The sequence below is a fragment of the Pleurodeles waltl genome, chromosome 7 (genome assembly GCF_031143425.1).
Source record: "Pleurodeles waltl isolate 20211129_DDA chromosome 7, aPleWal1.hap1.20221129, whole genome shotgun sequence".
NCBI lineage: Eukaryota > Metazoa > Chordata > Amphibia > Caudata > Salamandridae > Pleurodeles > Pleurodeles waltl.
The window spans coordinates 1,045,567,717-1,045,591,415 of NC_090446.1; the positions used below are offsets into that span (position 1 = coordinate 1,045,567,717).

Genomic DNA, 23,699 nt, shown 5'->3' on the forward strand with positions numbered 1-23,699 from the left:
TAGTCTTTTAAACGGTACATTTTTATAGGGATAAATATTAATAGTGAAGAGAATACAGTAGTAAAGCACTGTGTGACACAATACTATCAATTCAGTATCAATGGGGAAGCAGTGAGCCTAGACAGCTGCACAGCAAAATCTGAAACAAATTAAGTACAGTTTTCTAAATGGCTTTTCATGAGACTGAAAGGACATTTCTTTTTGTTTACTTCACTTTTCAACTACATAACTATAACACAATCATTTGTAACAAAGTAGTATTTCTTTGACCTGAAAGATATTCTAAACTGCATAACCTATTAGCCCCAACATCAATTAAAAGATTACACAAAGTAGACCTATGCAACATTCCTCTTTCTCACAGTTTTACAGCTCTATAGGATACCAAATTGAAATATTTACAAGTAGACCTAAACATTACCTTCTGTTGAAGCAGCATCAACCATTATTCTTTGCATCAGTACTGGTTCTGTCCCAAAGTCAAACACCACAGTTTGCCGAAAAGTCCCAAAAATTTCTGTGTCGAAAGCTATGCAGATTTTATACAAGCAATGATCCATTCCATTCTGGGTACTTTTTCCTTCAATCCATTCTTGGCAACTTTCTGGAACTTCCTGTAACTGTCCAGTACCATCTCCAGTAGAAATGGAGACAATACTAAAATGAGGACGATGGGCATCATACAGCAAAGCCACTCTATAGAGTATTCTTGCAGGCTAAGAGGATATCAGAAAATTATAAAGAAGGCATCAAAATATATACTTTAACAAACCACATAAGTGCTTAAATAATCACATCTGTGATGCACCGGAGAGTACAACGATTTTAAGAAGTTGCTTACCTTTAGAACGGATATCTGAGTACAACTGTTGTACAACAGTTCAACAACATTGTCAGAAAGGAGAATTTAAAGGTTGGTGTAAAGTGAGAAAACAAGTGCAAATGGTTCATGTGGCCAGTTTATAATATTTGAGAGCTATGTGCTAACTGTGCATGCACTGCTTTTTCATGCAAGTTTACCACGATTTTGAAGCGCTTATTATTCCAAATGTATTGCACATAACTGTCATCACTTCCAAACATTATCATATACATTCTGGCAAATATGGTAAGCCTGGGTGCAAAACAGGCACAACAACATGCACAAAGAATACTTGCTATGGTGTGGCTAGAGGTTTAGCATATTGGTATGAACAGCTGTATTCCATTAGTTCAAGAGCTAATGAATCGTATTTAGGAATAGTCAGACAGAAATATGCTTTTTCTATAAGTTTAAGAATACAATATTAATTATTTGTTATTGAAGGCAAACCTGAATCGCTTTTCTTTCTGAAATGTCATTGTCCAATTAGTAATATATTCCACAACATTAAGCCCAGATAAAACTAGTAACTAGGAAGATATATTACAGATTTTGGCTCTATAATGAACTACCAAAGTACTTTGAATTTCAAGGTTACCCCGCGTTTATACCGATTTGTTGCACGAAGCATGACACTGCATGGTAAAACAATGTATGATTACTGTTAACAGGTGTTTCGTCGGCAAACGCTGCAACTCACTGTAAATGCAGCCCTCATGTGATGTCAGTAACTTCTTAAGTGATGAAGCAGCATTCAGTTAGTGAGTCTCCTGCATGGACCCATCAACAGAAGAAGTTTGTTCGAATATGTGTTTTTTTTTCTGTGTAAACCGGAATGCAATACAACTGTACTTTTTCTGTAAGAGCAAGCCAACAAATGAAACCCATAGGCATAATTCTCGCCGACACTTTTGGACCTACAAACTTTCTCTCTAATACAGCTCACAAAGTGGCTTCCAGCTCTTCCAACACTTCTCCCTACTCTTCTTAGACTTCTAAGCTCTCTTCACAAGAAGATCCTCTCTGACAGCATTAGCCCCTCAAACATACAGTATTTTTCCTCTCTCTCAAGTCTCTACCACTACTTTTAACATCAGATAGGCATGAAACGTCAGATAGTACTATGTTCACACCCATAAGACCAACACATCCTATCTTCAACTGAACCAAAACATACAGTATATTGTGGTTAAAATGGACACCCCCTTTCTGTAATTCTTATCTGTCACACACTGACTGATGCATTATAAATTTTTTAAAGTTCCTCAGAACAATATCCCACAACATCAAATAAAACTGGAAAAACAAAATAAAAAAAAAACATAACTCTTCCTTGCAGCACACACCCCAAACACACTCTGGCACCTTAAACCATAGAGCCTCAGAGGTTTTAAGGTCACACAGATTTGGGAAAGACCACTGCAATTGTAAGACTATCTTCTCATTTCTCAGCTTACACTATCTTAAACAAGCTGGTGAAATATATAAGCTCTTTTCTCATTCTTTACATGGCAGATGTGGACACATCCTTCCTGAAACATGACTTAGTCCTGGATGTCCTAAAATTGTCCGAGTCACTCTACTAATTAGTAAAGAGGGAGTAGATCCAGAAGACCTGAATATAATCTGACAGGTTTCCACTATAAACTTCATAGTTAAATTTCTGAAGAAATGCACTGAGGACCAACTAATTGTTCTTATCACCCACATAACTATATACAATCGACCAAAACACTAACACAAAGGGAGAATGAGGAGGATCAACACCTTACACTCTCTTAACAGACAAAAACAATATTATTATTAAAGGTATAGTACTGGATGTGAAATTGAAGAGAATAATCAGTTCCATTATCTAGTCAGTACCCTATTAAGAGCTGAAAAGTCAGCCTTACAAGAAGAGGAGCCTCATCCATGTGATGTTGCGTGATTGATCACTGGCAGTCCCCATTCCAGCTTGATGATCTGGTACTATCAGGGTGGGCTTAACTTAAAATATGAGAGAGTTCTTAATGAACAAGTTACTTATCTTCGGTAACAAATTATTTGGTAGAGATATAATTTAGTTGCAGAAGCCTTACCTTGTAATTCCCCCCGAGGAGTCCGTCTGGATCTGGAGATTTTTCTTCGAGCAGTACCCCTGTGCACATTTAGGTGGCGTTGGTCGACTCTGTGTCGGTTGTTGGCATCGTGGTCTCCTGATATGACATCACGGGTCACATATAGGTGCCTTCAAGGCGCGCGGTCAGTTCCTTTTCACAACTTTCTACATCAGAAGCGCAGAGGCATGAGGAATACCGACTCTAGTGCACCAGAACTAGGGCACTAAAAGGGAAGTCCCTGTACCTAGAAATCAGTTCGCACAGCAGGGAGGATGGGTGTGTCGGTAAAGAATCTGCAACTAGAATATGTCTCTACCAGATAATTTGTTACCAAAGGTAAGGAACTTGTTCATCTGATACATATTTCTAGTTGCAGATTAATTACCACAGAATAGATACCCGAGCAATACCATCCCTGGGGGTAGGTCTGTGAACCAAGCTCATACTAGGAAGTCCTGCAGGACCAAAAGGGCAAAGTACCCGTCCCTCCGGACCAGACTGTCCAGGCAGTAGCATTTAGTAAACGTGTGCAAGAACGTTGCTGCCTGGCAGATGTCCAGGACTGGAACTGTGCATGCTAATGCAGTGGTTGCAGCTTTTGCTCTGGTAGAATGAGCATGCATGCCTTCTGGGGTTGCTTTTTAGCCAATGTGTAGCACATTCTAATACAAAGGACCACCTACTGCCAGACCTTTCTTTGCACCCACATAACCCACAAAGAATTGATCATCCACCCGTACAATCTAGATAGAACGCCAATGCTATTTTTAGGTCCAGACAGTGGAGTCTCTCCTCTTTCTTCTCTTTCTTAGAAGGATGTGGGGGCGGGTAAAAAGTAGACAAGGTGATTGATTGGCCTACATGAAAAGGCATGACCACTTTAGGTAGAATAAACTCATTGTATGAAGCACCTCTGTAGGAAGCTGGCTCTGTATATACTATATCAAAATGAGATATAGTGTGCACAGAGTCCAGGGGTTTCCCAGAGGCTTGGCAGAGGCAATAATAGATAATACTAATGCTCTATTTGTGGTAGTGTGGTTGAGCAGTTAGGCTTATCAGAGGGTAGTGTGAAGCATTTTTTGTACACACACAAGCAATAGAAGAAACACACACTCAATGACTTAACACCAGACCAATAAGATTTTACATAGAAAAATATGTTTTGTTAATTTATTTCTAGAACCACAAGATTCAGTTTGCAGGTAAGTATGTAAAATAATCTTTGAATAGACTCAACAATGTACAATTTTCTTTAAAATGACAAAAAGCTATTTTTAAAGTGGACCCTGCAATTTTCAAAAGTTCCTGGTGGAAGAAAAGACTATACAGTTTTACAGGTATGTATTCAACTTACAGTTCCTACCTCCGGGTTTTACGTAGTTTGTCATTGGGGGGTTCAAATTAACCCCAAACACCCACCACAAGCAACACGGGGCCGGTTGGGTGAAGAGGTCAAAGACGCACCAATTTAAGGTGGGCTCCTGTGGAGATAGAGGGTTACTCAGAATCCGTTCAGCCAGCAGATAAGTACCCGCGACTAAGAAGGCAGATCAGGGGGGGTTCAAGAGAGCACTGGACGGGCCCTAAGTAGGCACCAAACACACACCCTCAGCGGCACAGGGGCAGCCAGGTGCAAACAGGACATCGGGTTTCCAGTCCATAGGACTCTTAAGACGACAGGCACAAAGATCTTAGGTACTGAAATTTGGATAGCAAAAGACAAGGAAATTTCAACCACTGAAGACTCCAAGCTCACCAATAGGACCAATTTAAATCTCAAAACAGCAGAATTCACTGAATCAAATACAAGACATTGAGATGATACCTAAAAAAAAATTCTACTAACCTACCAAAATGAACCATTAAGGTAAAAAAAGCAAATCAAGCAATTATCAACACAATTGAGGTTGTCTAAATCGGTTGACACTGAAAATGCTTATTGAGACCGAAAAAAGCGAGACCTTGGAAGACAAAAAGAAAACTTTGGTAAAGCAAGTCCTGTATTATCCAGAAGAAAAAAAGATGCAAAGGAGCAAGAGATGCAAGTGATTGATTTGAGGACACTTTTGGGTTTTCCTAGTTATCATCTGCTCTTATTGAAGGTGAGGGTGTTTGGAACCTGGGAACTCTCAAGACACTCTTAAAAAAGAAGTAGAAGTGGATTATGAGGGAAAACCCAGGTAAGATATTGCTTTATAACCACTAGATTATGATTCACATGGATAATCCATATGTAACACTGTGATACAAGGTCAGTACAGTCAGATGGGGATCAACTAAAGGATACAACACAGACAAAATTAGCCCTTTACAAAAGAAAATCTTTTTGCCAATTGCCGTTCTGCAGGGCACATATGAAACACCCAAAGTATCTAATTAGGAAGAATAAAAATACATGTCTCCAAGAGATCCTGCATACAACTGGTCTTCTACAGCTCATTATTCCTTGTCTCAAGGGAGAGAAAAATGCAATTAAATCACACCAAAAGTACACCAACATATAAGGAAAATAAATGGTGGTAGAAAGTGGATAAAAAAACATCATCAGCTACAATTCGAAAATTCTACTGCTCTCCTTTGTTGATAAGAATGCTAATAGTGGGAAGGGAAGAGGTGAATTAATTAATTCAATACCCTACCAAACATATAGGAAGAGAGTATTGACTTTGGTCATGGAAGGGGAAAACACTTTGAATACATACATACAAATGCTTTTGGTTCAACAGCTAAGGCCAACCATGAATTTAGTAAGGTTTCAATCATTAGCAAATAGGAGCATGTTTGAGAGTTCAACAGTGAAAGTCAGTCTCATGTCATATAGACCAATTTAGGTGGGCCTCTTCACTAGCTGGAGTGCCCTGGGGCACTGCAACATGAGGCTTCATCCTTTGAGGCTCACCACCAGGTGTTACAGTTCCTGCAGGGGGAGGTGTGAAGCACCTCCACCTAGAGCAGGCTTTGTTTCTGGCCTCAGAGGGCACAAAGACTCTCACCTCAGGGGGTCAGAAACTCACCTGCTAGTGGCAGGATGGCACAGACCTATCAGTCCTGGACTACATGATTGGGTAAAATAAAGGAGGCATCTCTAAGATCGCCACAGTGTGCATTTTTTTTAATAAACCCTACACTGGCATTACTGGGGGTTTATTGTGCTGAGAAGTTTGATACCAAACTTTCCAGTATTCAGTGTAGGGATTATGGAACTGTGGAGTTCGTTTTGACACACTCCCAGACCATACTTAATATGGCCACACTGCATATAGTGCACCTTGTCTTAGGGCTGTAAGGCCTCTCAGAGGAGTGACTTACCTATGCCACAGGCAGTGTTTTGTGGGCATGGCACCCAGAGGGGGATGCCACGTCGGCTTTGCCTTTTTCTCCCTACCAACACAAACGATCTGCAATGGCAGTGTGCATAGGTTAGGTGAGGAGTCCCTTAGGGTGGCACAACACATGCTGCAGCCCTTAGGGACCCTTCCTGATCACAGGGCCCTTGGTACCACTGGCACCTTTTACAAGGGACTTATCTGTGTGCCAGAGGTGTGCCCACTGTGGAAACAATGGTACATTGCTGAAGCCTGGTTAGCAGGATCCCAGTACACTGTCAGTCAAGTCAACATCAATATCAGGCAAAAAGTGGGAGGGGAGTAACTGCAACAAGTGCCAGTTTCCTACACTTACTTTTTATGCACCCTCACATCCTTCAGATGAGGAGAGACGCCACCATCTGGATCCAAAAAGAGAGCTGATGTTCTATCTAGATCAAAGATTTCCTGATGAACGATCAACTCTTTGTGGGATATGTGGGTGCGAAGAAAGGGAAGGCGGTGCAGAAGAGGACCATCTCACGATGGGTAGTCCTCTGCATCAAGATGTGCTACGCTTTGGCGAAAAAGCAACCCCCTGAAGGCTTGCAAACGCATTCAACCAGAGCAACTACTGCTACCACAGCATTAGCATGTGGAGTTCCAGTCCTGGATATCTGCCAGGCTGCAACATGGGTGTCCTTACACACGTTCATCAAGCACTACTGCCTGGACAGTCAGGTCTGTAGGGATGGCTATTTTAACTGTTCGGTCCTGCAGGACTTTTTGGTGTGATCATAGTTCGCAGCCCTCCACCAGGGATCATATTGCTCAGGTATCTATTCAAAGGTAAGGAATCTGCAACTAGAAGTCTGTCTCAGATGTACAAGTTACTAACCTTTGGTAACGATGTATCTGGTAGAGACATATTCCAGTTGCAGATTCCTTACCTGTACGCCCATCCTCCCTGCTCTGTGAACTGATTTCTAGGGACAGGTACTTCCCTCTAAGGGCCCTAGTTCTGGCGCACCATTCTCAGTGTTCTTCATGGCTCTGCACTACTGACGTGGAATGTCGTGAAAAGAAACTAATGTCTGCGCGCCAGGGTGGCGCCTATATACGACTGCAATGTCATCACGGCGACCGCGACACCTGCGACGCCCGCAGAGTCGACCGACGCCACCTGACGGCGCACAGGGGTACTGCTCGAATCAAAAATCACCAAATCTAGTTTGACGCCTGGGGAAATTCAAAGGTAAGGAATCTGCAACTAGGAGCGAAAGGTAAGGAATCTGCAACTAGAAAATGTCTCTACCAGATATATTGTTACCGAAGATAAGTAACTTGTACGTCAGTACTATAGGTACTGTGTGAAATTAAGAGATGTTATTTTTCAAAGGTTTGGAAAAAAGTTTTGCAATTAAAAAAACAAAAACAGAGCTCAGTGCTCCAGGATCACAACTCCAGGAGCCAGAAAAATGAACTGACCTGTCATTGGTGAGGCATGAAAGATTACAAGGGGTACTGTGAGGTTTTTAAAGGCACAGTGCCAGTTTTCTATATTATTCTTTGACTGCAGCATTTTTGTTAATAATGTCTCATATTCCCTTTTCTTTTCCTTTTAAACAAAGGTCTGAGGTACTTTTTCTCTAGTCATTCTTCTTTAATTACATGAATTTCTTCATTGTGCAACTATTTAAAATGAAAATTAAATGTAATCTGGCCATTTTACTTCTCGAATAAGCTGCAGATACACCTATATATACACACATATATATCACTTAAAAAGACGAAGGCTACAGGGAATATAGTTAGGGACATGTTTCACCAATGTAAGCAAATGAAATTTAGCGGTTATAGGTACACTCATAGCTATTGTAGTGTAGTTCCTATTGTGGTAATAAGGCATGTTTATGGCGGCAGCACCACTGAGTGTGGGAGACTGAGTCAACCCCAGCACCATTTGGAAGCCGTCTGCCTGACTCGTGGTTAGCCTGCAGTGCCTTTCCCAACCCTAGACACAAAGAGATGATTTGTGGCAACCTAAACCTGACATGCTGACTAGTCAGGGAAGTCGCAGAAACAGATAATAACCCTTTTGCTTGCTCAGTGACTCAAACATGCAAACTAGATTTCAATGCATTTATTGAAGCAATTGCATCCTAGACTAAAATGCATGGGCTGCAGTGACACAGCAGATTAAACATAGTATGATAATCATCATTACAAGCAGTGTAAAGAAGATAAAGAACCCCACCATTCTTTATGATTCCAGAAAGCCTAGAGATCCATGCCAACACCCTACATCTAGATCTGAGAGCATAGTGGTTGTAACCATTCTTCCTGTCCTGATCTAAGGGAGTAACCCAAACCCCATAAATGAACAGTCCAGCAAGTATCTGCCTTTTGTTGGATGACAATCCTCTCAGGAAGCTGAAGAGTCAGTGACAGGACGGAGTCTCTGAAGAAGCTCTCTGTGGTATGGTGTGTGTGCGTCTCAGGACGGTCATGACAGAACACCCTCTGCCCTCACTAAGCATATTTGTTTTTTTATATAGTAACAGGGTTTGTAGAACAAGCCTGATGTACTGATGTGTCCAGTGAATAGGGACTTTCCCCTGGGCTCCTGGACTAGCAATACAAGTTAGCATTTAACGTATCGTACACATGACAGCCTTGAGCATGGCACAAAGTGCGTTTTGTACAGTAGTCTGATGAAATATGCATTGCAAACTCTGTCTCTCCAGAAAGTGGCAGCGGATTAAAACAACCCTGACGAGCTAAGAGTGGGCTGTGCTAAGAAACATGAAAATTATTTTTTTTAAATGCATATGAGTGTAAAAAGCACAGGCTATGGGCCGAATGCTAAAATAAGGGTGCCCAACCTAGGTGCTAAAGGAGTCCTGCAACACCCTCCCCTTGCCAGAACAGTAGTGCAGAGTCTAGCACCCAAATAAATTAGTACAAAACAGATAAGAACTATAAAATATGTATAACTTTCAACCAATAAAAAGAGTATGAACTATAAGATCTAAAACCAAAGTATAAAACGATGCAGATATTGACAAGCAGAACAAGCCAAGGCATATGGCAGAATTAAAACTATTCATCGTTTGAAGAAAAGAAATTGACAATTAAAAGTCATCTGAATCCCGCATGGGGTCATCAAACATAGCAGTAGAGATGGAATCCAGGATAAACCTCAATTCAGCAGATGTCAAAACCACCAGAGCCTCACTGAAAAGTTGAGAGGCGCTCACATGATCAAGAGCCTCAGACATAGTTGAGGAGGCAGCATTCCGTGCAGTGTCAGAAGTTGGGGCACCAAGAGTCAAAGCGACTTGATCCAAAAAGGGTGGCTCATAGAAGGTGCCATGAAGCAAACCGCAATCTCATAGGTCAACACCGGCAATGAACCTCATAGATAACATCATCAGATTTATGTCCACAGAAAGTACTTGTTGCAGGACAAAACACACATCCAGTACATGTTCAAAAGAGCACTATAAGCAAAGGAAAACAGGCTGCACACAGCAGACTACTGGTGGAAATGACTATAATCAGTCATTTTCAAGTTCTTCCAAAAGCGCAACTTCAACGTACGGCTTCATGCACTTGGACTGCTGGAAACACTATCACTCCTCTTGATTGAGATGGGGCAGCCACTGCAAATTAAAAATAGCACAGCAAGATACCACCAATTAATGCCAAGACAATAGGGAAACCACCAAAAACACAAAAGAAAAGTGAGTGAATAGCTGAAGGTATCACTCCAAAGACATTCTGGGATGTACTTATAAATCCAGATCCAACAGTCTTAAAAAAGTGTACAATCCATTTGGTGTTAGATGCATTAAAAATGCAAATCACCAATTCACAAAAGTCAATCGGAAAGTTTGTATTTGAAAGCTTGCCACTTGAAGGTCATACGTATCGTGGGCAGATGTGAGCACCATGTGTTTTTGAAAAAATTGTGCCTTTACTCTGCTCGCCCAAAATTGTTATTGTAAGTAGCAATGTGACACCTCAAATGTACTGCTTTTACCTCTTGCATGGAAGGGAAAAGTACATTTCCACAGCAGGTAACTATTTGAGAAACAGAAATCACACATGCAACACCCCCTGTTATCCCATAACAGCCTTGATCACTCAGCATCAAATACCTACCATTCATCACAGAGACGGTAATACCCTTCAAGTAGCAAGCTCAGATAGATACTGACGCGTTGCAAGCACTGTGTAATGCCACTTATTTGCATATCTTTGAATGGCTTACAGAAGATTTGAATTTGCTTCTGCTAAGAAAAACCTTTTCACCACTCAAGCATTTGAAATCAAATGGCATCTCCTACACCTCATGGATGTAGATACCCTTCACTGTTCAAACCGGCCAACAGGAAAGTCTTGGGAAAAAAAAGCAATGAATTGGAATGTGGATATCGGCATGGTTATCACCACATGTATTGACCACACTGATAATGGTGTTTCAGCTACAGTAAAAGGCAACTTTTCTAGATTTTATATATTTTCCATGCTGTAACTAAGGGCCAGATTTAGGAAAATCGCAAATTGCAAGTCGCAATTTGCAATGCAGAACGGTGTCTCAGACACCGTCTGCGAGTCGGTATGGGGTCGCAGAGACCCACCTCATTAATATTAATGAGGTGGGTCGCAAATTGCGGCCCCATACCGACTATAGGCACTCGCAAACATGGAGGCCTGCTGTAGTCAGCAGACCTCCATGTTCGTGACTGGTTTTAAATAAAGCAGTTTTTTTTTTTTTTTTTTTTTTTTTTTTTTTTTAAGTGTAGCCCGTTTTCCTAAAGGAAAACGAGCTGCACTTAAAAAAATAAATCCGAAACCTTTAGTTTCTGTATTGTTTCAGGGCAGGTAGTGGTCCCTTGGACCACTAACTGCCCTGAAAAAATAATTTGGGGTCTATTCACAAAGAGGAAGGGGTCCCATGGGGACCCCTTCCAATTTGCGAGTGGGTTACCATCCACTTGAAGTGGATGGTAACTGCGACACCATTTGCGACCGCGTATGCGGTCGCAAATGGTATTGCATACCACTCCGAATCGCAAATAGGAAGGGAACACCCCTTCATATTTGCGATTCTGAAATGTATTTTGCGAGTCGGTCCCGACTCGCAATATGCATTTCTGAACAGGAAAATGCGATTTGCGAGTCGCAAACGGCAATTTTTGCCGTTTGCGACTCGCAAATGCTTTCCTACATCTGGCCCTAAATTCCTTTTTCACCATTATCTGCTCTTTACATGTAAGGTTGAATGTGGCAAATAACTTCTTAAAGTTAACATGCTTCCATGGCATGCAAACGCCTTTCAGAACTCCTAAAGTCTGATTCAGCTGCATAATAGACCTAAGCGGACTTTGCCCATGATGTAAAAATGACATTGTTTTCAATAATGTCAACAGCACAGGACACAATGTTGTTTAATGTCTATACAGGAGTGGACAGTGTTTTTAAAACATTATCGAACTGCTAAAGTTTTCACTAAGTTTTCCTTATCTATTTGCCTTATAAGAGCATCAGCTTCCATTACGAAAACTTCCAAATTGGGTTATATACTGCATCTAGAAACCTTTCAGGGCATGGTTTTCTAGGACCTAATGAGGCATTTTTTAAGTCTACGTCTTCAGAAAGGAGAGAGATGTTCTTTTACAGCTATTAACATGGATGTTTGTAACCATTGCTGACAATTTACCAACGCTATATGTGGTGACGATACCTGAATGCTGTGTGATATAAAGTAATGATGGTGCGGTCTGCTCCTTCTAAAACCCTGCGTGGAGTTGATAAAATGCACATGACAACCATTTGGGTCCACTGGCCACAATAGCCAACCGTTGGGACCTGAAAGTGATGAATTAAATGTACCCTTCTGAATGATACCATTGAGCTAGTCTTCTGAAAAGCTCACAATTCTCTGCCACTTGTCAAATTTAGCAATAGAAGAAATACTGGACACGTTAATTTCTTTTACTTTTGCTAATCCAAAGCCTATTGTGTTTGCTGAACAGTATTGTTCAAGAAACTCATTAGTACTGGAATTAAACAGTCCCCTTGGGAACCGGCATTACTCCTGCAAGCAGGGAGCTGCTTTAAATAGCAGCTCCCTGCTTGCGAGAGAAATGTTTTAATACCTTTCTCTGCACATGTGTTTGTGTGCAGAGAGTGATATGAAAACTTCACTTTCAGCAAGAGGGAGCTGTTTGACAGGGCACCCGTGCATTCATAACATTTACTGCCAGAGGGAGGTGGTGGTCCCTGGGGTGCTGGGGCGGGGGGGGGGGGGGCGGGGACATGGCCCGTCCACCCCAGCATACATTATATGCATTGCCCCAGGGAGGTTGCCGTCCCCTGAGCCCACTCCTACATTTTGGGACTGCCCCAGTGAGCTGGCCCTCCAGGGGGCAAATTAAAAAGCAAAGCGCAGAAGACTGAGCTTTAAAAAAAAAAAAAAAGATCTTTAATCAGCGGCAAAGTGTGCGAATATTCACAATTTTCACCATTTTTTTTTTTTTAAATGCTATTTAGCCCGGGGGTGGTGGGATGTTCTCTGGGGGACCCTTGGACCAAGGTTAGAGGGTTAGGGTAACAGTACCCTGTCCCTTTTTTAAAAAAAAATATGAGACTCAGCTAAAGCAGTCTCAAAATGGTTAGAAACATTTCCTGGTTGAAGTGTGGGCAGCCAATCATATCTCTGCACGAGATCGGGAGGATTTGCAAAGCCTTAGCTTTGTAGATAAACAAATCTGTTTTTCCTTTAATTTCCCTTAAACTACTGAGCGGATTTACACCAAACAACAAAAAGTGTAATCTGCATACCAAAAGCTACATTTCTGCCAAACTTGGTTTAATTCCGTCCAGTTGTTCGGGCTGTAGTTATGCTCAAAACTCCTATTGGAATTAACATGGGAAATGCACTTTCTTTTAACCCCCCCTCCCACTTTCCTTGGCCCCCACTTATCGGGTCTTGAGATTCCTCCATCCCCCCTCTTCGGCCCCGGGTACCGGCACCTACCCAGGGCTATTTATTTAAATTAAGGGGGGACGTGCGCTCCAGCCCCAGGGACCGCCACCTCCGTGGGGCTGAAATAAAAGAATAAGGGGGTCCACTGTGGACCCCCAGGGACCACCACCTCCTCAGGGAAATACAACATTGGAAGGGGCTGCCTGGCACCCCCTGTGGAGCCATAGATGGCCGTGGGACCCCCATTCCCCAGAGCCGGCTCCTGCTATGTCCTGGGGTGCCCAGATGTGGGCAGGGAAACAGAAGAAACAATTTCCCTCACACACTGGAAGTTGCATGTTTAGCAGCCTGCTGGGACAGCGGGCCTTGCAGCTCACCCCCAACAGTCTCATTGCACAGTGGGTGGCACCCAGGAGAGATGGCCAGGCTCTGGAGATGTGGGCCCGGGGCAGAGATCGGCCGGGGTGGGGGGGTTGTGCATCCCCCCACCTTAAAAAATAAAATATATATATATATATATATATATATATGGAAAATGTCACTTACCCAGTGTACATCTGTTTGTGGCATGTTCTGCTGCAGATTCACATGCTATGCATAAGTCTGTCATCTAGTGTTGGGTTCGGAGTGTTACAAGTTGTTTTTCTTCGAAGAAGTGTTTTCAAGTCACGGGATCGAGTGACTCCTCCTCTTCGACTCCATTGCGCATGGGTATCGACTCCATGTTAGATTGTTTTCCCGCAGAGGGTAAGGTAGGAGTGATAGAGTATAAAGAAAAGAGATGTCCATGCTAATGGTATGTATATATATATTTTGGCTTATATATGTATATACATATGCACAAATGTTTGTTTAACTTAAACGGCTACAGGCCTCCGGGGTGGTGGGAGGGTGCATGTGAATCTGCAGCAGAACATGCCACGAACAGATGTACACTGGGTAAGTGACATTTTCCATTCGATGGCATGTGTAGCTGCAGATACACATGCTATGCATAGACTAGAAAGCAGTTATTCCTCCCATAAAAGCAGTGGTTAGCCTGTAGGAGTTGAAGTGGTTTGAAATAATGTTCTTAGTACAGCTTGACCTACTGTGGCTTGCTGTGCTGCTAAAAACATCTACACAATAATGTTTAGTAAATGTATGTGGTGTTGCCCAAGTAGCTGCTTTGCATATTTCAGCCATTGGTATATTTCCTAAGAAGGCTATTGTAGCACATTTCTTCCTTGTGGAATGTGCTTTAGGAGCAACTAAGAGTTGTTGTTTTTTTTTAGCTTTAAGGTAACATGAAAATGGGGTTACCACTATGAGGTTTTTGAAAAGCTACAAATAGCTGTTTAGTTTTCCTGAATTGTTCTGTTCTATCTATGTATTACATTAGAGCTCTTTTAATGTCTAATGTATGTAGAGCTCTTTCTGCCACAGAACCTGGCTGTGGGAAGAAGACTGGTAGTTCCACTGTTTGATTGATATGAAACGGTGATACTACTTTAGGAAGAAATTTAGGGTTAGTTCGTAGTACGACTTTATGTTTGAGTACTTGTATGAACGGTTCTTCAATAGTGAAATCTTGAATTTCACTAACTCTTCGCAATGATGTAATTGCGACTAGGAAGGCAACCTTCCATGTTAAAAATTGTATTTGACATGAGTGTATAAGTTCAAATGGTGGGCCCATAAGTCACGTAAGTGCTATGTTTCAATTCCACGAAGGAACTGGAGGTGTTCTGGGTGGAATGACGCGTTTGAAGCCTTCCATGAAGTCTTTGATAACAGGTACTCTAAATAAAGAGCTGTGCTGTATATTGTGCAAATATGCGGAAATTGCAGTGAGATGTATTTTTATGGAAGAGAATGCTAAATTTGATTTTTGTAAATGAAGTAAATAGCATACAGTATCTTGTATTGATGCTGAAAGGGGCAATTTGTTTAGATTGACAGTAATATACAAGTCTTTTCCATTTGCTAGCATAGCACTGTCTGGAAGTGGGTTTTCTTGCTTGCTTAATGACTTCCATACATTCAGTTGGTAGTTCTATGTACCCAAATTCTATGACCTCAGGAGCCAAATCGCTAGATTGAGTGTGGTGGGATTTGGGTGCCTGATGTGCCCTTTGTTTTTTGTCAACAGATCTGGTCTGTTTGGGAATTTGGAGTGTGGTACTACTGACCAGTCTAGTAGTGCTGTGTACCACGGCTGACGTGCTCACGTTGGCGCTATGAGTATCAGATTGAGCATGTTTTGACGCAATTTGTTGACTAGAAATGGAATGAGTAGGAGAGGGGGAAAAGTATAAGCAAATATCCCTGATCAATTGATCCATAGAGCATTGCCCTTGGATAAGGGATGTGGGTATCTGGATGCAAAGTTTTGGCATTTTGCATTTTCGCTGGTGGCGAGCAGATCTAGGTCTGGTGTTTCCCACTGTGTAAAGTATTTTTGAAGTACTTGAGGGTGAATTTCCCACTCGTGTGCCTGTTAATGATTTCTGCTGAGAACATCCGCTAATTGGGTGTGTATCCCTGGAATGTATTGTGCTACCAGGTGAATTTGGATGTGTATTGCCCATTTCCACATTTTTGAGTTAGGAGGGAGAGTTGGGACGAATGTGTCCCTCCTTGTTTGTTTAGGTAATACATGATAGTCATGTTGTCTGTTTTGATCAGGACATTCTTGTGAATAAGGAGAGGCTGAAAAGCTTTGAGTGCTAGGAAGACAGCTAACAGCTCTAAGTGATTTATGTGTAGCTGTTTGTGTTGGGCATCCCAATGTCCTTGAATGTAGTGATTGTTAAAGTGAGCTCCACAGCCAATCATTGATGCATCTGTTGTAATTATGGTCTGAGGCACAGGGTCTTGAAATTGCCGCCCTTTGTTTAGATTTGTGAAATTCCACCACTAAAGGGACATGTATGTTTGGCGGTCTATCAACACTAGATCTTGAAGTTGACCCTGTGCTTGTGACCATTGTTGTGAAAGGCACTGTTGCAAGGGCCGCATGTTTAGTCTTGCATGTGGCACAATTGCAATACATGATGCCATCATACCTAATACTTTCATGACAAATTTGACAGTGTACTGTTGACCTGTCTGTATTTGTGTCAATATATTGTGGAATGCTTGTATTCTCTGTGAATTTGGACTTGCAAGTGCTTTTTGAGTATTTAGTATTGCCCCTAAATACTGTTGTATTTGCGCACGCTGTAGCTGTGACTTTTGGTACTTTATTGAAAACCTTAGCGTGTGCAGGGTTTGTATTACATAATGCGCATAGCTTGGACACTGCGTATGACTGATTTTATTAGCCAATCGTCTAGATATGGAAAGACATGTATGTGTTGTCTTCTTCGGTAGGCTGCGACTACCGCTAGGCACTTTGTGAATACCCTTGGAGCTGTTATTCCAAAGGGCAACACTTTGAACTGATAGTGCTTTCCTTGAATGACAAACCTGAGATATTTTCTGTGCGCAGGATTGATGAGTATGTGAAAATATGCAACGTTGAGGTTTAATGTTGTCATTAAATCATGTTGCTGAAGTAGTGGGATAACATCCTGTATGGTTACCATATCAAAGTGTTCTGACAGGATGTAAAGATTGAGGGTTCTGAGATCTAATGTTGGTCTTAAGGTGCCATCCTTTTTGGGAATGAGGAAAAACAGTGAGTAAACTCCCGTCCCTACTTGATTTTGTGGCACGGTTTCTATTGCTTGTTTGAGTAATAGAGATTTGACTTCTTCCTGTAACAGAGTGATATGGTCTGCGGATAGCCTGTGTGGTTTTGGTGGAATGTTTGGTGGAGTTTGTATCAATTCTAGGCAATAGCTATTGTGGATAATTGATAATACCCAGTTGTCTGTGGTACTGTTTAGCCAATTGTTGTAGAACATTTGCAGTCTTCCCCCCACAAGGGAGGTGTGGATTGGAAAGGAATGGCACAAGTCACTGTTCACTTTGTTGTGATGCTTGTTATGGTGTTTGATATTTTCCCCTGCCTCTGTGGTACTGGCCTCTATAAGTGCTTTTGAAACTACCTCGTTGGTATTGAGGTTGGTAGGCCGGCTTTGGCAGTGATATGGATGCCTCTGCAGTTTGGGCTCTAAATCCACCTCTATATTGGGGTTTACAAAAGGATCCCCCTGTATTGTGTGGTGTATAATGCAACCATGGCTTTTGCGGTGTCTGAATCCTTCTGCATTTTTTCATTAGCAGTGTCGACCTCTGGGCCGAAAAGCTGTTTCTGGTTGAATGGCATTTTCAACACTGCCTGCTGGATTTCAGGTTTGAATCCTGAGGACCTAAGCCATACATGTCTCCTTATGGTTACAGCAGTGTTGATGGTTCTGGCTGCTGTATCTGCAGAGTCTAGGGCTGACCTAATTTGATTGTAAGTGATGGCTTGCCCTTCCTCCACTACCTGATGTGCCCTCTTCTGCTGTTCTTTGGGGAGATGCTAGATTATATCTTTCATCTTCTCCCAGTGGGCCCTGTCATATCTAGCCAACAACGCCTGTGAATTGGCTATTCTCCATTGATTGGCTGCCTGAGATGCCACCTTCTTCCCTGCAGCATTAAACTTCCTACTCTCTTTGTCTGGTGGGGGTGCATCACCTGACAACTGCGAGTTCGCCCTCTTCCTGGCAGCGCTTCCCACTACTGAATCTGGAGGTAGTTGTTGGGTAATATAGACAGGATCGGAAGGAGGTGGCTTATATTTCTTCTCCACTCTAGGAGTCATTATTCTCGCCTTTATAGGCTCGCTAAATATTTGGTCAGCATGTTTTAGCATGCAGGGGAGCATAGGAAGCAATTGATATGTTGCATGCGTGGAGGAGAGTGCATTTAATAAGAAATAATCCTCTAATGGCTCAGTATGCATGGTGACATTATGATATGCTGCCGCCCTAGCTATTACTTGAGTTTAGCCTGTACTATCCTCTGGTGGTGAAGGCTTAGAGGGCTAGCAATCTGGGTTATTGTCTGGAATGGGGTCTGGATCATAAAGATAGGTGTAGGACTGGTAGGAGGAGAGATATGTAGATGTGGAGAGTGAGGGGGAGACTGAGGAGGAGAATATTGAGGAGGTGGAGGTCTCTCCTTTGTTTTTGGCATTTTAGCTAGAGGCTGTGTAGTGTCCAATTCCTCCTGAAAGGAGAATTTCCTCTTTGGTTTTTGAGGAGGTGCAGTTAGAATTCTGCCAGTTTCTTTATGGATATGAATCCTGGCTTGCCTTTCATCCATTGCGTCCATGATTGGTTGCATTTGTGAGTCCTCCTCAGTAGATTTTTGGCTTTCTCCAAGTGCTTTTGAAAGTCCATGCTCCTCAGTATAACTATTTTTTTTTGGCTCTGAAGCTGGCTTCTTCTGAATCGAAAAAGATGGGATTGAGGAAGGTGGCCTTCTTCGGTGTTCAGCTGGTGGGTTGGTCACCAAACGTTTTCTTTCGGGTCAAGCCATGGCCTCCCGTCAGTGGCGTCCCCAAGGCCTTATGTTAGGGCTTAGATGACACAGGGGCAGGCGTACTCACGTGCTGTCCTGCCGTGACTGGTCTGTCCCCCTCAGAATCCTGGTCAGAGTCGGATCCTCGAACGGAGACTACGGTCTTCATGATTTCTTCCTCTTCGATGTTGAGATGTTCAGTGCTTTTTGATGCAATCTCGAGTCTCTGTGCTCTTCTGTCCCGGAACGTCTTTTTCGAACGGAAGGATCTGCAGGCCTCACAATTTTCTTCCCGATGGTCGGGGGAAAGGCAGAGATTACAAGCGAGGTTTTGGTCCATAAAAGGGAATTTAGCGTGGCACCGAGAACAGAATCGGAATGGAGTCCAATCCATGAGGTTTCCACGCGGTCGGCCCAACCAGGCCTGAGTTGGGAGCGCGTGCCCCAAAGGGCGAGTAAAGATGCTTGTTTCAACGGTATGGGGGTCGATCGAAGGTGTAACGCGATCGAAACAATACCGACGAGAAATGAAGAGTTTTCAAGCTTTTCCAAATAGAACTATCGGAGCGAAAGGAAACACGTCCGAACCCGATGGCGGAAAGAAAACAATCTAACACAGAGTCAATGCCCATGCGCAATGGAGCCGAAGAGGAGTCACCACTCGATCCCGTGACTCCAAAACACTTCTTCGAAGAAAAACAACTTGTAACACTCTGAGCACAACACTAGATGGCAGACGTATTTATAGCATGTGGATCTGCAGCTACACATACCATAGAACATATATATATATTTATATATATTAAGGCTGAGCCCAGGGGGATTGGGTCTCCGGGACGAGATAAGCCGGGGGAGAGGGACCACATGGTCCCCCACATAGAATTGTAGTGGGCCCTGGGGCTTGGGGTGCCCGTGCACCCCCCACTTCCCCACACTGCACTTTTACCCAATGAGGTAGCACTTACTAACTAACTAACCAGTAGAAAGTGCTCCAGCTGGGTAGACATTTTGGGGAAGCTGCGGACTCTTGATCGATAAAGGAGCAGGTAAGCTTCCGTTCTGGCAATGATGATCATTTCACAAAAAGTAAACCTCAACAGGAATCACTCACAACTAACAGGTGCCCCAGTTGAAGCTCCACTTGTGGAAAGGAAAAATGATCCTAACTCCTGGGTTTGGTGAAGGCAAAGAAAGCGTGTTTAATTCAATATTCCGTATTTAAAAACAATCAATCATTTGTGGAGGTGAATGCATCTTTTATCTATTGGAGCACAATCAGATACTCTCACACCCACATAGACAGTCACACCTACTCTCACACCCAGAGACAGGACCTGCGGCTAAATCTTGCTGTGCATGGCCAAAGGCTGTGCATAGCATGGAGTTTAGTGGTTAGGACGGTTGACCGCAAGGACTGGCCGCAGGCCAGACTCTCCAGCCAACTTCTGCCTTGCTCAGCCTCTGGCTGTGCATGACATTGGTTGGATTAACATATAGTAATAAAAATTACTATATGTTAAAAAACACAAACTACACTTAAAAAAACAAAGGTTACAGGGACTTTATTGACAGGAAATAGAATAAAAAAACATTAGAAATTCACTCTCACCCTCATGCACTGCTAATTACCTCAGATATTACAGCACTTAATACAACTTTTATTAAGTCAATAAAAATATCAATTAAACATTCAAAATTCAATTATTGAAGAACCATCTGTGCATGGCAAAGGCGCAGGTTATAGTAACCAGAGGGCCAAGAGGTAATTACTTAAAATAACTATAACTGCTCAATCTCCATGATTTTGTGCGAGTAAATTCAGAACCCAACTATAACACCCCTGTAACCTTTGTTTTTTTAAATATTATATATGTATCTATAACTATATAAAATTCTAGAAGTGCTCCGGAATCCCTGCACACGTGGGAGGGACTATTCAGTGCTTACGATTATTGATGAGGATCCATGGAAGAGCCCAAATAAGTTCCCCCTATAAGGGTTTTCTTTTTGTTTTTTTTTAATGGTATGTTCATCTTACTATTACAATCCATTAAACAAATATCACAAAAAAAAATAGATTAGGACCACTGTCCAAGTCTGCCCAGTTCATAGGACTCAACTTGATCAAGGAGTGGAGAAGTTTAGTGTGATTACAAAGTACAATGAGAAAGAATACCTCACTGGTAGACTCCAGTGACCACTCAAGAGCCATCACCGACCTTCAGGTTAACAACTGTAAGCCACCACTGTGGTCACGATCCGCCATGCGAGTAAGCTCGCTATGTCCCCATCTACTCTGGTTAGCTGTGCACAGGCAGCAATCAAAATGGTTTAATTTTTCCACTGTAGAGTGCTTTAATATAAGTTTTTAGTGAGAGAGCGGACTACCAACATTACATTTTAAAGTCTACTAATGTCTTCGTGAACAAACCAAAGACAGCACAAGTCCTCCTAATGCACCTTCTGTTCACCATAACCTTAAATGCATTCCACCCATGCCAAAAATCACACACTGAACCCCCGCTTGTATCACAGTGTATCTTTATCTCTTCCCAGCAGTAACTTTTTAGGTGGCATCTTTAGGAGGAGATGGCTCCAGAAACTGGGGCAAAGCTAGCCCTGGCTTATTGAAGCACATGTCTCACTTACTGCGAGCTTTGCCAGCATAACTTTGAATCGCTTAATCTAAGGTTTTGTTTAGTTTATCAGTCTGTGCCTTACATAAGATACTAAGGCAATGTAACACTCCTTTTACTTAAAGAAATAGAAATGATATATAAAGAACACAAGCTCGGACAACATCAGACTTCTTATTGAGAAAACAAGAGGCATTCAACTTTAATCTTACCTTACAAGCAAGGGTAAACATCCACGTTTGATGAGACTTTTTGCTAGTAACTGTGACAGACAACTCAGGTTGGTGCTCTATTCTTACACCTTCTAAATGTTCACTAAGCTGCAATCCAAGAAGAAACAAAATCAGAAGCTGTACAAAAATTAAAAAAACAGTAAGATATAAAGTACTTGACAGAAACAGATCTTAGCTATCTTTTTTCAATAAAATTCAAATGTCCAAGTTTGACGGGCTCCCCAGCCCAAAAAATAATTCTGATGCAATTTTGTGTACATATGTAGAAGACAGACAATGCCCAGGCTTCCATACAATGTACCAGTTCTCTTTGGCAGAGATTACATAAATAGTACACATGAAGATGAGTAATATGGCAACTATTTACAATTGTTAACAAGCGAATTGGAATGAAAATATTGAGTAGATTGCAATGCCGTTAAGTTCCCTCAACAATGATAATAAATAGCATATACTTTCTATGAATCTCCATATGTGTTTCATGCCATTCTGTTCTTCATTAAAAATGTAGAAGTAATTAACAAAGTGAGTTAAACAAGGCAAGAGCACAATTTCATCAAATAGATCTTGTGAATACTGAACAGTTCTTTACTTTCTCAAGTGACTGGAACATGGATTACAAGAAATTATTTAGAGCAGTGAATTCCTAAATTAGATGTTAATAACATGGAATATAACTTTTGCACAGTGGTATTGGCCTTCAGTGCCAGACTGGATCAAAAAACTTTTTTCCAAGCAATAGCTCCTCAGTGCCACCAGGTAATGCCACATGACTCTAGTCAGAGAATGGTGCTTAAATTCCTTGGATTTTTTTTCATACCCATCCAAGGCATTGGCGATGAAAGGAGAGAGTTTACAGAAAGAAAAAAAAAACAGAAGCGATATCATTGCACACCATGGAATCTTATTATAATAGCACTGACTCACCGGGGAGGGTAGTAAGTAACGTTTGGGAAGATACTCTACCCACTAGAAATGTAATTGCCAAATTACATTTTTAATTCTGATGGAAAGTTCTTCTTGAATGAATCCTAATGCAATATCCTCCATGTCGTGGTATTGAGTAGTGGTGCCAATTAACCAACACAGCTCCGGCAAAGAGTCCATTACCTGAGCAGTGGGGTATTAATGCAAGCGAAAGTATAAAATAAGTTACTTACCTTTACACTGTGGATTTCCATTATTGATCAATTTCATAGGTTTACTTTCTTGAATTTTTCCCACAGCCAAGGTAGGAGTCCCACAGTAGTTATACCAAGTAGCACAAAGAATGCATTGTGGAGTAAAGCTTAAAAAAGTGACCAATCTAGAAGCAGCACCTGAAGCATTCTTCCCCTCAAGAGCCACCATATCTCAGATTTTTCATCAGAAGTGTGAAGGTAATGTAGATGAGGTATTTGTTGTGGTAAGCTCCTACAGAGAAGGAAGGAGGGTTGCATATGAATCTAAGAAAAATATCCATACTGGAGAACCACAGTGTACAACTAGTTAACTTGTTTTTTCTCTGTATGAAAAGTTTTGTAGATTCACATGCTTGATTCTGAACTGTAAGCAGTAATAAACTGTAAAGTGGGGACAGGAAGTGTAAGACACAGGTAAAAAACTTTTCCTTCATTAATATGATGACTATTATTTTTATTCTTATCCTTATTCAAAGTAAAGTCCACCTCACTGAAACAGATGGCGAAGAAATGCTTGACCCACTGATGTATCATATTTCATTGTTGCCTGCAAGCAGGCGTGGCTACATTTCTTCTCGAGTGCACTCAGAAGTTCCCACTCAATAGACGTCCAGGTTTTTCATGGCAGAAGACTATAGCCGCTGAGACCCAAAAGGATATACTACTTCTTGAGAAAGGCGCATTAGCATTTCTAAATAGCTTAGTCCACTCCCTATGTAGAACCTTAGGCATCTTCTGGTGTGCAAGGTAAGAAGTACTCTTTCTGCTGCATTAGTGGAATTTCTAAAGAATCTTTAAGATTCTTAGCTTGATGCAATAAATGTTATATGAAACTTTAGGGACAAACTGAGGATAGGACTCCAAACTGACTATCATCTTTGAATTCTATATAACACTCTTTTTTGTTAAGGATTGAATTTTCACTGATCCTCCTGGTAGAA

The 23,699-nt window shown here is 41.8% G+C and overlaps 1 protein-coding gene across 8 annotated transcripts in view; it reads right to left on the minus strand.

Annotated features, from left to right (window-relative positions):
- HELZ (helicase with zinc finger) overlaps positions 1 to 23,699 on the minus strand; it is a 1,413,339-nt gene that overhangs the window by 1,020,370 nt on the left and 369,270 nt on the right. For all 8 annotated transcript variants that reach the window (XM_069199901.1, XM_069199892.1, XM_069199898.1 and 5 more), the window contains 2 exons: positions 21,557 to 21,664; positions 422 to 716 (listed from right to left, as the gene is read on the minus strand). In XM_069199901.1, the coding sequence (XP_069056002.1) occupies positions 422 to 716; positions 21,557 to 21,664 (403 nt within the window). The remainder of the gene's footprint in view (positions 1 to 421; positions 717 to 21,556; positions 21,665 to 23,699) is intronic.